The sequence below is a fragment of the Camelus bactrianus genome, chromosome 7 (assembly GCF_048773025.1).
Source record: "Camelus bactrianus isolate YW-2024 breed Bactrian camel chromosome 7, ASM4877302v1, whole genome shotgun sequence".
Taxonomy (NCBI): Eukaryota; Metazoa; Chordata; class Mammalia; order Artiodactyla; family Camelidae; genus Camelus; species Camelus bactrianus.
Window position 1 is genome coordinate 69,396,244 of NC_133545.1, and position 14,966 is coordinate 69,411,209.

General features: G+C 35.3%; 1 protein-coding gene across 1 annotated transcript in view; it reads left to right on the forward strand.

Moving 5' to 3' along the window:
• The window catches only part of SEMA3E (semaphorin 3E), a 226,253-nt gene that overhangs the window by 123,351 nt on the left and 87,936 nt on the right, over positions 1–14,966 (forward strand). Inside the window, exons 2-3 of the mRNA XM_010946629.3 lie at positions 4,551–4,711; positions 14,464–14,523. Of these exons, the coding sequence (XP_010944931.2) occupies positions 4,551–4,711; positions 14,464–14,523 (221 nt within the window). The remainder of the gene's footprint in view (positions 1–4,550; positions 4,712–14,463; positions 14,524–14,966) is intronic.

Genomic DNA, 14,966 nt, shown 5'->3' on the forward strand with positions numbered 1-14,966 from the left:
TGAGGAAAGCTGGTGATTTAGTTCCGTCTGAGTCCAAACACCTGAGAACCAGGGAAACTGATGATGTAAGCCTTAGTCTGAAGGCAGGAGAAGGCTGATGTTCCAGCTCAGTCAGGCAGAAAAAAGGGGTGAATTCTTCCTCCCTCCACCGTATGTTCTACTCAGACCCCCAATACTTTGAGTGATGCCCACCCACATTGGGGAGGACAGTCTGCGTTAGTGATTTTACCAATTCAAATGTGAGTCTCATTCAGAAATAATGTTTAGCTAAATATCTAGGCAACCCTGATACAGTCAAGTTGACACCTAAAATTAATGATCACATCAGGCAATGCTCTTAAGCAACTAATACAGTTTTTCTCTTGTGTTATAGTGATTCTTACTTTGAATTTTAATAAGCCTGGGGTCAATTTGATACTCACTTTAACAATTGAGAGAATGACTTCTCTTAATAAAATTTATTCTAGGCTTCTCATCATATTTTCTTTGTTTTCCTTCATTTTAACACCCCAGCAACATACTTGTTTGACTGAGTGTATTTGTATAAGTCATTACAGATCCTTTTTAGAAAAGGATCCTTTTAAAATAATCAAGTAAGTGAAAGTAGAAAATTCGAGTTAAATATTAAAGCATAAATATGCACCACCTTTAAAAAAGCGTTTTCTGTTACAGAATGCCTCTTTGTCCATTATTTCAGATATAAGTCTGAAGCATAAATATTTACCCATAGTGGATACTTTTAACCTTTCCTGACTTAAAGTCGAATATGCTGAGGAATCACAGACAGTTAGGAAGAGCAGTTTGGGTCTTAGAGAAAATTAAGGATGACAATCAGGATTTATCTTTGTGGAAATGTACAAGAAAAATACAAACCATTGCATTGATATGCTTTGGTTAGTACCTTTGATTCTGAAATTTCTAGTGACAAGCCTGAACTTCTTAGGAGTCACTCATTGGCACTACTCTGCTGGGTGGTGATGGTCAAAGTGGAGAGGTACAGAAGCAGTCAGTGCACGTCTTTCATATTGGGAACATGTTTAAAGAAAACTGCAGTCTATTTATTGGGTCTTTTTAAAATGAAATTCTTTAAAAAAAAATTGGGGGGGAGGTAATTAGGTTTGTTTGTTTATTTTAATGGAGGTACTGGGGATTGAATCCAGGACTTCATGCATGCTAAGCTTGCACTCTATTTCTGACCTATACCCTCCCCGCCTTGGGTCTTATATTAAAAAAAAAACAAAAACAAAAACCTTAGGGATTATTCTAGAAAGTGTCTTCATAAGTGAAATGAAATTTCTTAACTTATTGCCTAAGGCATGTACGTGATATTCAGTTTTATGTATCCAAATGTATTTTGGCAGCAATTTCCCCTGAGGCAATATGAATGAGTCAAAATAGATTAGTTCCAAAATGCCTGAAAACCTAAAAGTGTTCTCTGATCCGATACTTATTTAAATATATGACAAGTCATAAATGAATATTTAACTACTTCTCTTTAGGCAAGCCTAAATATGAACCATGGGATATTCAGACTTGTTCATTGATCACTCCCTCCATTTATTAAGCTTCCAAAAATATGGATATGGCATCATACTTTGATAGACTCTGTAAAATATGTGTGGTTGAGTTTGTTTATTTGTTGACAGTGTCTTATCACCTCCATTTTAGAAATGCAGTTTAGTCAAAGAATTAAGGATTTTGAAGGTAGAAGGTGATTAATATGAGAGGAAACTAATCTAAGAGGTTATTCAGGGTTACTCAGGTAGTTAAATGGCAAAGCCAAGACAAGAACCTGGTTCCCCAGAGTCTCAGTCTGCAGGACTTTCATAATGACATATATATATCTGTGTACTTTGATTATCTTTTTTTTTTTTGGTAATTTGAGTGATTTTTCATTGTAATAGTGTATATCTGTAGGATAGTCTTCTATTTTCTGGGCACCTGACTTTCTTCATAAGTAAAATAAAGGGCAGTGCTAATTCATAATTCACTGTGATGGGAAAAAAATTGATAAATGTGAAGGTGATAAGAAATGAACATTTTAAAATCTTGCCATTTGTTGAATGTTTTCCCTTTGCATTTTCCATGCTACATCTCCATAGAAATATGAGTTCATCTTTATGATCTCATGGCATAGACTTGGCCATAGAGATAGGAATATGGGTCAAAATAAAAGGTGATATATTGGAATAAAATAAGTTTTATGAGTCAGTGATTAGTCTCTGTTATTACTGACAAAACAAATAGGAACTACCACCTTTAGACTACAAAAATTATAGTAAGCATAGTAAGTATTGCAGAAGTTGGCGAGTCATGAAAACAGTAGAAGTTGATGTCTAGCGCTCTAGGGTATACAGAAGTAATGAGGTCCTAATGACCTCACTGGGAGAAAGCAAGGTCATCTCTAGGTGGAATTCATTCATGGAATGCCTCCTTTACTAGTTGAGCTGCCCCTGATTCCAATTCATACCTTTTAAGATGGGCACAAAATACTCCACTGTGGCAGCACTTCAGGGTAGGGCCTTCGTATTTGATTCCTTTTATGACCTCCTCTTATTTTCCAACCATCGTAGCCTCCTAAGCTCTCTGTACCTTATTGTGTCTGGTAAATCTGTAGTTGAGAGACCTGTTAATTCTAGCTAATATATAACCATTCTTTGATCTATTGAATCTTTTCAGATAATGATTTCATTGTATGTAACATTTGGGGAATTTTAGCAACCAATTGGAATAATTGGGCACTCTTTTCTGGAAAATAGTCTGCTTAGCAGCCCTGATGTAAAACTGTAAGTGATTACATATAAAGACCAAGGTGTAATGGCAGTAGACAGCTTTGATCTATATTTTTGTTATGGTATTGAATGCCTAAAATATGTATCTCTTGCTGTTTGTGAATGCCTAGTAAGAAAAGAACACAATATGATTCTATCTTGACAGAATTGCTAAGCAGAAAAAATTTGTCTTCCAGGATTCAAGGACCTCAAATCTCTCAAAGTCCTATTTTCATCCTCCCTAAATAAAGAACATTATTATTATTCCCAGCTCTGCCTCAAAACTTTTTAAAAATATCTTTATTTAGGTGAATAGTCAAGTGATTCAATATCACAAGTTTTACCTTTATAAATTAGACTTTGATTTTAGCAAGATTGATCATTTTAAACTAAAAGTTTAACCCTGCTTCACAGAACTTTGGGAATCAACAGTTTCAGAGTAGAAAAATAGAATTTAATACATTCACAATAGAGGAGAGAAGATACTTCATTTCTCTTTTCTGAGAAACAGATATTGTAAGAGTGGGCAAAATGCTATATAGATTTGTCATATTTCATGTTGCTGTCTGGATTTGAGTGTTCTGGGTACCAGTATTTCACATTCTCTGTTAGATGCATTAGGAATTGACCTTTGGAAGATGATGCTATCTTATGACTTGTCCGTATTTCCCAGGGAGCCTCTTCAGAAACTCTTCAGTGTGCAGGGTTTCATAATGGGGCGAATATTCTCTCTCATCATCAAAGGCTCTCACATGTCATTTACTAGCCATTAATACTGAACTTCCATATGCAATTAAATACCTTCAGCGAACAAACATACACATAGGAGAGGTTTGCCAGATTCTGACTTTCTAAAATTAAATGTATATTAGCTAAAACAAATAATTTGTAATTCCTGAAGTAGGGATGAATGCATAACACCAGCCAAGATCACAATGATAGAAAGTAGATCCCCAGCAGTTTTATCAGTCATTCCCACTGTCCTGAATGCTACGACGTGTTACCCCATTATATTAACACTGCTGATAGTTTCCAGACTTGGGCAATTTGATTTTGGATGTGACTTTCAAGACCAGTTCCAAGTGGAAACATTCTTTCTGAGGTGGTGTTTAATCTGGAGTTAAATGGACTTGCTTTGAGAATATTTATTGTAGACTTGGGATTTGTTTATACATGAGAAGTAGATATAAAAGTCATAATAAAATGAAATTTTCGTTTAGCACTTTACAGTTTGTGAAAAATAATTCTTTCTGTATTTAAAAACATTAGGAATATTTACCTTACATATTAAGTTGAATTGACATTTTTAGACTCGTAAACTTATAAAAGATTTTAATTTGTGCACATTAAAACTTATTTCTAGTTACACTATTTTTTACATAGCGAATAAATATTTAAATAAATTTTTGCAGTTTTATTGAGTTATAATTGATATATAACATTGTATTAGTTTAAGGTTGCAGCTTATTGATTTGATATGTGTACATATCAAGAAATGACTACCACAGTTTAGTTAATACCTGTCACCTCACATAGAATATTTTTATTTTGATGAGAACTTTAAGATCTCTCTTAGCAGCTTTCAAATACACATCTAAGTATTGCTGTTGTGCTGTGTATTTATAATCTTTTTAAGTAATTTTAAAGGCTTTATATTTTTGATAAAATGAATTTTAATTACACAGTATGAATAGATACGAAAATAGAGCCATGAGAAACGTGCTATAAAGGTATTTGTATTTTCTTTTGGTTGAGTGTACATTTTGTTTTGAATTTCAGAACTCTTGGATCTAAACAGAACATCAGTATTTCATAGCCCTTTTGGATTTCTTGATCTCCATTCCATGTTGCTGGATGAATATCAGGAGAGACTCTTCGTGGGAGGCAAGGATCTTGTGTATTCCCTCAGCTTGGAAAACATCAGCAGTGGCTATAGAGAGGTATGGAAACAGCACACTAGATTCCAGGAGAGAAAGAAAAGGAGTAAAGGGACCGTCTTCTTGCATGTGTGTTATTTGGGTTAGTCTTTTCATTGTCTTGGTCACTTTAACATTCTAAGTGATAATTTTATTGAAAGAAATAAAATACTCCTTAAAAATAGAATCATTTTGAGGAAAGCTTATAAACCATTGAGAATGAACTCTTCTGGTGCACCGCTGATCTCTGTGTCCCCAGAGGACTTCTGATTGGTGCACTGTGTATTCCTCTTGTGTGGTGTCCTCAGGACACCACACCCGCTGTTCTGAGGCCTGAGCTTGGCACATGCTGATTTACCAGTAGTCCTTTTAGGCTTTGTTACTCCAGAAATCCCAACCTGCAGAAATATGGATATGTCATCTCAGTATAGGGAACTCATGTATTTCTATTGGTAAGATCGCTGATTCCGGAGGATGTGCCTTAAACCTGAAGGATTAAAGTATCTTAAAATAAGCAAACACCCAACATTTTTGAGGAAAGGTTAACTATGATAAGAAAAGTGATTCTTAAAATCTGTGCTTATACAAAATTGAGTTAAGCTGATGTATTTTCAGGCCTCTATCAGCCCTACATGAAACATGCAGAAATATTTAGACCGTAGTATATTTGCCATAAATGTATATATTACCTACTGCTTTTTCTTTATAATTCATTTTTATGTTTGTCAAAATGAGCAATGTCTGTATTTTTTAAAGTCATTTTAAAAAAAACTTAACAATGAGAAGCAGCACCACCTCTTCCCTGCCAGTTCCTAATTCCTAGAGGAAATCATTTAAAACTCTTATTTCTTCGGATTCCTACCTACAAATGTCAAACAATTCTTAAAAAGAAGATTTAAAGAAACTTTTCCTGTGACTTTAAAATACTTTAATAATATGTGATAACCTTTCAAAATGGTGAATAATGATAATATTAATTAGTAAACCAAAACTAGTCATAAAAACAAAAATCCCTCTGGATTGTTGTGCAAAGTAGTTTTTTCTTTTAGCACCTAAGAATTACTGAAAAAATATTTGTACAATTTACCATATTCCACTAGAAAAATGTATTTCTTTGTTCATATTTATTAGACTTATTTGTATTACCATAAAGAAGCAGTAACCCTGGTACCTTTATTTGTGTTTCTTTATTGGTTGAAAGCTTGTCCTCATTCTTTTCTGATCAGTATTTCATTTCTGGAATGAAATAGCTGATCAACAGTTACTTTTTTTTTTTTTTTTTTGGAAACTTGACAAAACAAGACAATGTATAACTTTATATTTTGTCTTATTTCAACTTAAGTCACAGATATGAGACCTTTTGAAAAGTAGCAGAATGTAATAGCAAAGAACACATCTTATAGCCAGATTGCCTGTATCTGGATCACCCCTTGTGAGATGAGTGACCCTAGTCAGCTTATCCCATATTCTCTGTTTCTCAGTTTTCTCATCTGTAAAAGAGATAATCATAGAGCTTATCTCACAGCTTTTATAAGATGATTAACTGAATTATTAATTGCCTAGAACAGTGCCTGAAATGTAAATATCATCCAAAAGTTTGCTCTCATGGTTGTTATCTTAACTAGACGTAGACTCAGCATGAGATTCCTAGGTACTGCCATTTCTTACTGAGGTACAGGAGTACTGCATATTTTTAGAAACTGTTCAGCTAAGTTCTAGAAACATTCATGGAAATATGAAGCATGCAGAAATTAATAAAATAGTCTCAACCCTAAAATAGTTCTAATGTAAAGGGGAAGATAGAGACGTGCACATCTGTCATTGGTAGCACAGTCTGAATAGAACCATAATAAAAGCCCCAATACAATGCTTAGACAGTGCACACAAGCTGGGAGTTGGGGTTTCTGGAGGAGATATAATTCAGAATTGGACTTTAAATAATAGTGGGAATTTTGGTTCACATACTTGTTGGTAGAGGAACATGGCGAATATGGGGAAGAAGGTCAGAAATTTTTAGAGCAGCTGGAAACTGACTTGGCTGAAGTAGATAGGTGAGATGGGGCAGGTGGGTGGGAAGAGGGTAGAGTGAGAGTTAAGGGTGGAAATGTGGCTTAGACCAGATCCTGAAGAATACTGACTACTATGCTGTTTAAACTAATCTAGGCAGCGCAGGAGCCAGTGGGAAATTCTGAATACGTGCATAACATGATTAAAATTGTAGTTCAGTATGGTTGCTTGAGGAGCAGCATGTTGGGTGAATGGAAGGAAAAGGAGAACAGGGCCATGAGGCCAGTAAGTAACAGTTACAATATGAAACCGGGCCCATCTGTCTTAGAAGCCTGTGGTCTTTCCACAGTGTCACGGCGTTGAGAACCAGGCTACTGCTTTGGTGTGAACTTCAGGTCTCCCAAATTGGTCTTCAGTGTACCTACTGTTAGTTTTGCTTTTTGTTATGAGGTATTTCTTTCCTCTTAGTTTTTTCCTTCTTTTATTTTTTTAATTCAAGTTTAGTTGATTTATAGTGTCGTGTTAATTTCTGGTGTACAGCATAGTGATTCAGTTATACATATGTATATATATTATTTTTCATATTTTTTCCATTATAAGTTATTACAAGCTATTGAATATAGGTCCCTGTGCTATACAGTGGGATCTTGTTGTTTGTCTGTGTTGTATATAGTAGTGTGTGTCTGCTAATCCCAAGCTCCTAATTTATCCCTCCCCCATTCCCCCTTTGGTAACCACAGGTTTGTTTCCTCTTGGTTCTTACTCCCTTTACATAACTACAGTTTACCTGAGTAATGGTTAAGAAACTAGTGCAACAGTTAGTTGTTGGTGACAGTAGTGGGGAAAAACCAGTGACTAGTACAAGAAGAAACTGTCTCTCCCTTGTTTACTATGCAGAAGTTAAGAGCCCCAGGAGACCCCAGTATTCAGCCACAGACGAGAGATGAGTAAGCCACTGCCTTGCCCTCTGTTAACTCATAGTCTCATAATAGTGATCTGGTGTTAACTATGCAGAATACTTGTCTATATTCTGTCTAGATAGCCCCTTGCAATGTGTGTACATTTGAGATTTAATAAGACTTCCTAAAAAACAGAACAGAATTATTCTCTGGAAGATAACAATAGGAGTTTGGATATAAAATCTTCTTTTCTTTTCTCATTTCATGAAGAAGTCAAAAATAGAAATGTTTGTTTATTTAAGCTATATTTTATAGGACTTCATAGACTATTCCATAGTTAGTAATACATTTTCAGTTTAACAAACTTTCACTCATAGTTTTTCTCCAAATTTCTAAATTTTAGCTTTTTTTCTAAAATTATTCTCACCACTGTTATTTTAAGCTAAAATTACACTACTTAATTTGGATATCTATAAATATAGCTCATTCACTTCTGCTTGTAACAAAATTTAGACTTTTCTCACTTACTCTACTCTATAGAATCCAAGGTAAAAATATTCTTGTATTTTAGAATTTAATTTTTTATTTAGTGGGAGAAAGGCTTAAAAATGTAATTTGCATATAAATAGCAAGTGGTTTTTTACATTAATGATAGCAATTTAGTAAATTTCATCCATTAAAAAGGGCATGCACCAGGCCAAAAATGTGCTGTTAAAAATACCGTTACAGTTCAAATGCTTTGGGGTATAAACATTTCAAGTACAAATCTTTTCTATAGTCCAAAAGATTATAATTTTGGTATACAAAGTGCTTGAATAATGACAGCCATTATAATTAAGTATAAAAGCTTAAACAGTAAGGAGGATAATGTGTGTCAGGTTAAAACTACTGTTTATAAACCATTAGGGCTCTTAATGTGTTAATTCAAAATATATTTTCTTGATTCTAATGACATTTATAGGACACGTTGTTAAAGTATATGTTGATGGACACTGGTACTGTACGTAGATGTAATAGAAAAGAAAAACTAAAACATAAACATTTTTATTAGAATACTAGAATTAGGAAGAGAATAATGGATGAAGTTATAGAAGTGTCTTAGTCACATTCCATGAAGAGAGACTTACATTAACTGGATTATTTTATTTAATAATTTTTAATAAAAAAGGAAGTAATGTTTTTTAGACAGCTACATTATTCCTTCTTTATTCATTTGTTTCTGTTCTCCACAATCTCCGAGTATCCTAACATCTTGTAACAATAGAATTGTTAAGTCTTTAATCCTGGTATAATTATGAGACTCGGTAGGGAGTCCAGAAAAAAAATTACTTTGTAATGTAATTTTTATTTTCTTTTACTTTTCTCCTTTGAGATATGCAGGAGTAGTAAATGCATTGGGACAATTAAATTACATTGTAGGAGTATTGTGATGAAATGATGTGTATTTAACCTCTTGCTTTTTGTACCTTTTTTGGTGCAGAGAATTTGGAAATATCGTTACACCCTGTTGTTTAACTGCCTTTAAAAATGTTTTATGCAGAACAAATAGCTAAATTTTATGGGTTTTTGTTGATGCCCTACTCTGGAGCAGAACTAAAAGGCATCGTGACTGCCAAAACAAATGAAGAAAATCATTTCCCTTACTGTCTTGGCAGAACATTTGTACATGATGGCTTTAAAATAACTTGATTTCCAGTGAGATCATTCTCTTATCTTTTCTCTCCTGAGTGGACATTTGAATGCAGTCCTGAGCCTGGTGAATTTTGTTAAAAACAAACAAACAAACAAACAAAACAAACTCAAGTAAAAACGACAACGAAAACAAAACTTGAGTGAATCTATGATGATATTGTTCCTTTGGAGAGCTCCCATGTGTTGGGCTTCACAGTGGTGAGTGCTCATAATGGAATCTCTTACCTCTATCCCTTCCATCCACCCAGAGTACTCTGGTTAAGACGCTTTCCTCTGCTCTCAGAAATCCTGCCAGTCTTTCAAACTTGCTGAAATCTTACAGGATTTCCTCCCTGATTCAACTGGAAATTACCTGTCTCAATTACTTGACACTGATGGCAGTACGTTCATGTCAGCAAATCTCCTCCAGTAAATTGACTGTGCCAAAAATGTGATAAAGATACAGTGATTGATCCAAGTCTGTCAATAGGCAAGGAGTCAACAGTGACTGCACTGAAGGCCTTGTGCCAGGTAGGCATTTTAGGGATATAGAAATAAGTCACTGCCTTGCCCTCTGTTGACTCGTAGTCTAATAATCAAGAGAGCTGGGTGGAGTTAAGTATGCAAATCTTTACAGTCATAGGTAGAAAAAGTAAGAAAGGCAATTTCAAGAATCAAAAGAAAGAGAGATACTGTCTATTAAAAAAGTTATCAGGGAACGTCTTGTAAGAGGTGCCTGAAATAATGACTTCATTAGTCTTAGAGCAATTGCCACTGAGAGGTTTGCTTCTAGAAACAGCACACGTTCTGACAGTCCTAGAAAAGCCATGTATTGTCTCCACCAGCACATAAGGCATTTTCTTTTGTTTGTGTTGACAACTGTAAAGAGTCTGAAATTGTACCTGGCTTTTAAGACAAGTTAGCCTGTCATAGTTTCCTGGCTGCTGGCAGAAGACAGATTTCTGAGCCAGAGACAGAGGACTCACTCACAGCACAGCAGGCGGCATGAGCCTCCTGTTTGCATCACTTGCCTTTTTCCCCTCGAGTCCCACAGCGGGTGGGCACAGCAGCCTAAAGAGACATACACACAGTGAATGTGTGTTGTACCCACTTAACCTGAAGCTCAGAAAACTCCCAGTCTTATAAGAGGTCTGCTAGCAAACCTGTCCAACCTTTGCCCAGAGGGAGAATTTGTCTTTATTATCCAGGTCAGGAAACACATCTTCCATTTGCCCTGGAGGAAGATTCAATCTTTGTCTTCCAAGGCTGTTTGCAAAGAATGTGGAACACAAACTGTCAATAAAGTGTAGAAATGGTCAAGAGAATTGCCCCCCAACAACAACGTGTTCAAATGGTCCTGGAAATAATGGTTATGAAGCAGTGATGGAGGGGAATGTGAGATAAGATGTTGAGGCTGGTTTATTGGCTGGATGCTGTTTCATCATTGAAAAGCTGGACTTTGGTATATTTTTCCAAAGAATTGATTAAGTTATCTAATACTTTGAAATTGTAGAAACACAGCTTAAAGGTCATTATTTTACATAATGAAAAATGAGTAAAAAGGGATGCTAATATTCTAAGAAGAAAACCCCTACATCTCATAAATTAAGAGTGTTAAGAATATAAAGCATTATTCTGAATTACAGATGAGGTATTCTCTAATTTAGTCATATCAATAAGCAAATAAGCCATGAAAATCTTAACAATGATAGATGACCCTAAAATAAATTTGTGTTTTGTGTTACACACACACACGCACACTTTAGCATATCCTTTTGCATAATTCATGCACCCAGAGTAAAACTGTAATTCTGAAACCAAATTAAATCTCAAATTAAAGTGGATTTTTGGAATCATCTGAGAAATCCTGTCACTCAGCGCCTGAATTTTTTCCAAAATAAAGGAGAAGTAAAGTTTATAAGTTCTATGGTTTCCCTCCTAGGATCCTTATTCTATAGTGATGTCAGTGACTTCTTAGGACGATGCAAGACTGCAGTGGAACTTGACCTTATTTTTATGTGATATCTTTCCTATTAAAGGTTATGAAACCTACATGATCCACTGATAGATTTACTGCTATAATGAAGAACATTGATTGTAGGATTTTCTGTGCATGCTTTTGGCTTTTTAGTTTTCTTTATAAACCTGTTCTTCTTTCTTTGTCTTCTTTTCTACATCACAACATAAAAAATGTGTTTTATATGTGTTTTTATTTAAAATGTATATACTACTCTAGAAAGCAAAAGAACACTCGGTGCAGAATATTGTTATTAAGAAACTTTTGGGGACTCATTACACTAATAAGAACATCAAAGTAATATCATATATGCCTGTAGTTGAAACCATAGAGTGCTTACTCCTATAATAATAAATACAGTTCTAAAAGGATCATCATAATAAAATGTTTTTATCACCACTTTTATAAATCCCCAGTATTTTTCATGTATTGGGGCTTAGATCTGGCTATATAATGTATGAGTTAAAGGCTTAAATTTTGACCATATTTGGGATTCAAACATGTATATCAGATTTCAAAGACTAAAATGCCTACAGGGGCCAGTCAGGTAAAAGAAAAGTCAGAAGCATAGCAGAGGGAGCCTGTCCCACTGCAAGAAGATGTCAGAAATTTTTGAATGTTGAGTAGTAATTGAAAGATAAATAAACTGTGTCCTCACTAAGTAAAAAATACCTTCAGTCAGCAACATCTATAACCAGTTCAATAACCAGAATGTTCTTCTATGCTGGCAGAAGACAGGATAGGATGATGGTAGGCAGAGGGGTGGGAGATACCAGGGAGAGATGATAGGAACTTTCGGGAGCAAACACATTGCCATCGATAGGAAGAGAGTCTGGCTTACTGGCCAGATATACATAGAGTTTCACAACATAAACATTGACACTGGATAGTAGGAAGCTGTACCTCAATCTAGATCCTAAGGCTCTTAAGCATCTTGAGGAGCAAGACTATTTTTAGAAATACTATTAATATCTTAAGAGGTCCAGTCTATTCTCCTGGGAAATTTCTGCTCCTTTGCCAAAAATATTAACTTGAGAATGGAAGATGATTGCCTACAAAAATCCAAAGAAGTGTTGTTGCATGGCTCAGAGCAGCCGTAGAGGTAGGAGAGGAATAGAGAGCTTCTTAGGAGTCCTGTACACCAGTACATGTGGATCCAAGGTGCAGGTCTTTGGAAACAATGAAGAAAAAACGATGGGTGTTCTGGTGAGAGCCAGCATCGCTCAACTTAGAATCCATCACCACTGACCAGCAGAACCCGTGAAGATGCTGCGTCACCATGAGAAGGTGATCCTGTGGAATTCTGAGAGACACACAAGAAGGGGGGTTGACTCAGCCTTTTCAGTTGGGCAGGGAGAATGATTGATCCAGCAATTGTGGGGATAAACTGTTAACTAGAAGGCTCAAGGTCTTGAGGCACAGGAAACATTGGAGAACATACCAGTTGCTACAGTTACTTAAGTGGACCGTATTCCTTGATTATTAGCCATAGATCTGCATTGTGGTGTTGGACAGAGAAGTGGGCATTTTTTTTAAAAAAAGCTTCCACACAATACTACTGCTTTGGTAAAGTTCTGGTAAGAATGAAATGCAATGTTGAATCCGAAGTGCTCAGTACAAAAATTAGAAAGCTGAGAATGCCAAGTGTCAGTGAGGACTGCTGGTGGAGTATAAACATGTCACCACTCTGGAGAGCAATCTGGTGCTACATTAACAGAGTAAATATATGCTTTCGCTTAGACCCAGTAATTCTGCTCCTAGTTATACATACCAGTGGTGTTCTGATACAGATCCCAGATGGACATGTACAAAGATGTACCATTGTTGGATGTGGTGGAGATTTGTAGGTAACTGGGGTGTCCATCACTGGCAAAGGAGATAAGGGAACATGGGGGAGCCACACAAATACTACAATATTACAAAGCAGTTAGAAACAACAGACTGTATGTGTATATAGGGCTATATATGGGGATCTTAAAAAACCTAGTTCTTAGTGAAAAAGATGAGAAAAACTTTACATAAATTAAAAAATACCATTTACATAAATTAAAGAGACACAAAAAGCAATATACACTTTATAAGAAAATATGCAAATCACACACACAAAAAATTGTTACTGTTCCCAGTGACAGTTGACAGTGATTACCCCCTGGAGGGATGCAAATAGAAGAAGGAAGGGAGGAAGCCTAGGAAGTAAATAGGTAATTAAAATATGAGAGGGACCTTTTAAAACCAAAAATAATAGTGAGTCATGAGTTGAATAGTGTAACAAACTCAAACCTCCACAAGTGAGTTTATAAAGTAAAAGAAAGAAAAACTAGAACAATTTCATGCCGCGCCATCTGAAACCTATGCCAGACGTATGATTAATCCTATAGTTTAAGCAAAAAGGGGAACAGAAGCAGTTGGAGAAAAGAAAAGGATAGAGGAAACAATTTCTTTCATTGGGGGGAAGAAAAACACTTCACGGTCAAAAATTGTTGGAATTGGGTAAAAAGTGCCTACTGATTTCTGCCTGTGGCCCCAGCAAAGTGCTAGGCACTATTGGAGGTAAAAACACGGTATTTGATATATTCTCTCACTTCAAGGAAGAAACCAGGAAATTTGAAATATAGCAAAGATTTTCTGAAATCCGGTGGGAGACTGGTAGAGTTAAACTGTGTTTTTAAAAAATAATCAAAGATGTTTGTGGTATATTATGAAGTGAGCCATTACAAAGAGTCATCCTTTTATTCTTTTATGCAGCAAACGCTACAGAGAGTCCATAACACCAGGTTCTCTGCTGAACGGTAAAAATGGAAAGGGAACTCAAGGAGGTGCCTGATGTGGAGGGGCAGACAAGTTCAGGAGAAAGACTGGACAGCGGAGGTTATGGCAGGTTAAGTGCAGAGCAGTGCTGGTTGATGTGTGGGCGGCCTCTAAAGGCCTGAGACTTGAGATGAGCCTTCAAAGAGATTAGAAAATAATAGCGTAAAATAAAAGCTCAAAGATATGTGTCTTAATTTTGCAAATGATACTGTAAAGAAGATAAAGTCTTGCTTGATACTCTCGAAGAAGAAAATAGAACCAACAAAAATAGAACAAAGTAAAATGTATTGAATTACAGAAAAAAATGAATTGGCTTTTTAGTGTGGTTTATTTTTATATGCAGTTTCATAATAGTCCATTATCTTTTCTTTCAGATACACTGGCCTAGTACAGCACTGAAAACAGAAGAATGCATAATGACAGGAAAAGATGCTGTAAGTATTATTCATTGTAAATTAAACAAATCAGTTATATTCCTGATCGGTCACAAAGGACTGAATCTCTAAACTTTTATTTGCTTCTAAAAAGCACATGGGCAATTCGTTTCAGGAAGAAAAGAAAATATGCCTGTACATAAATGATATATGCATATGTATTTTCTATATATATAATTACTTAAAAATTAATTTCAATGTAGAGTTAAATGAAACTGAGGTACCATCTAGATCTTGGTTTTTATTTTGTCTTAATATATTGTAATCAACTCAGATTTATAAATTCCTTGTAGTAATGCTTATTTGCTATGTATTTGGGAGAAAAATAATTTCAGGCAGTTTCTTAATTTAAGGAAAAGCTAAGCACATTCTTTGTGAGATTTCATTGCACTGTGTTTAATAAATTAGAAACAAACTAAAGGAGAAGAAAGAAAAACTTTAAA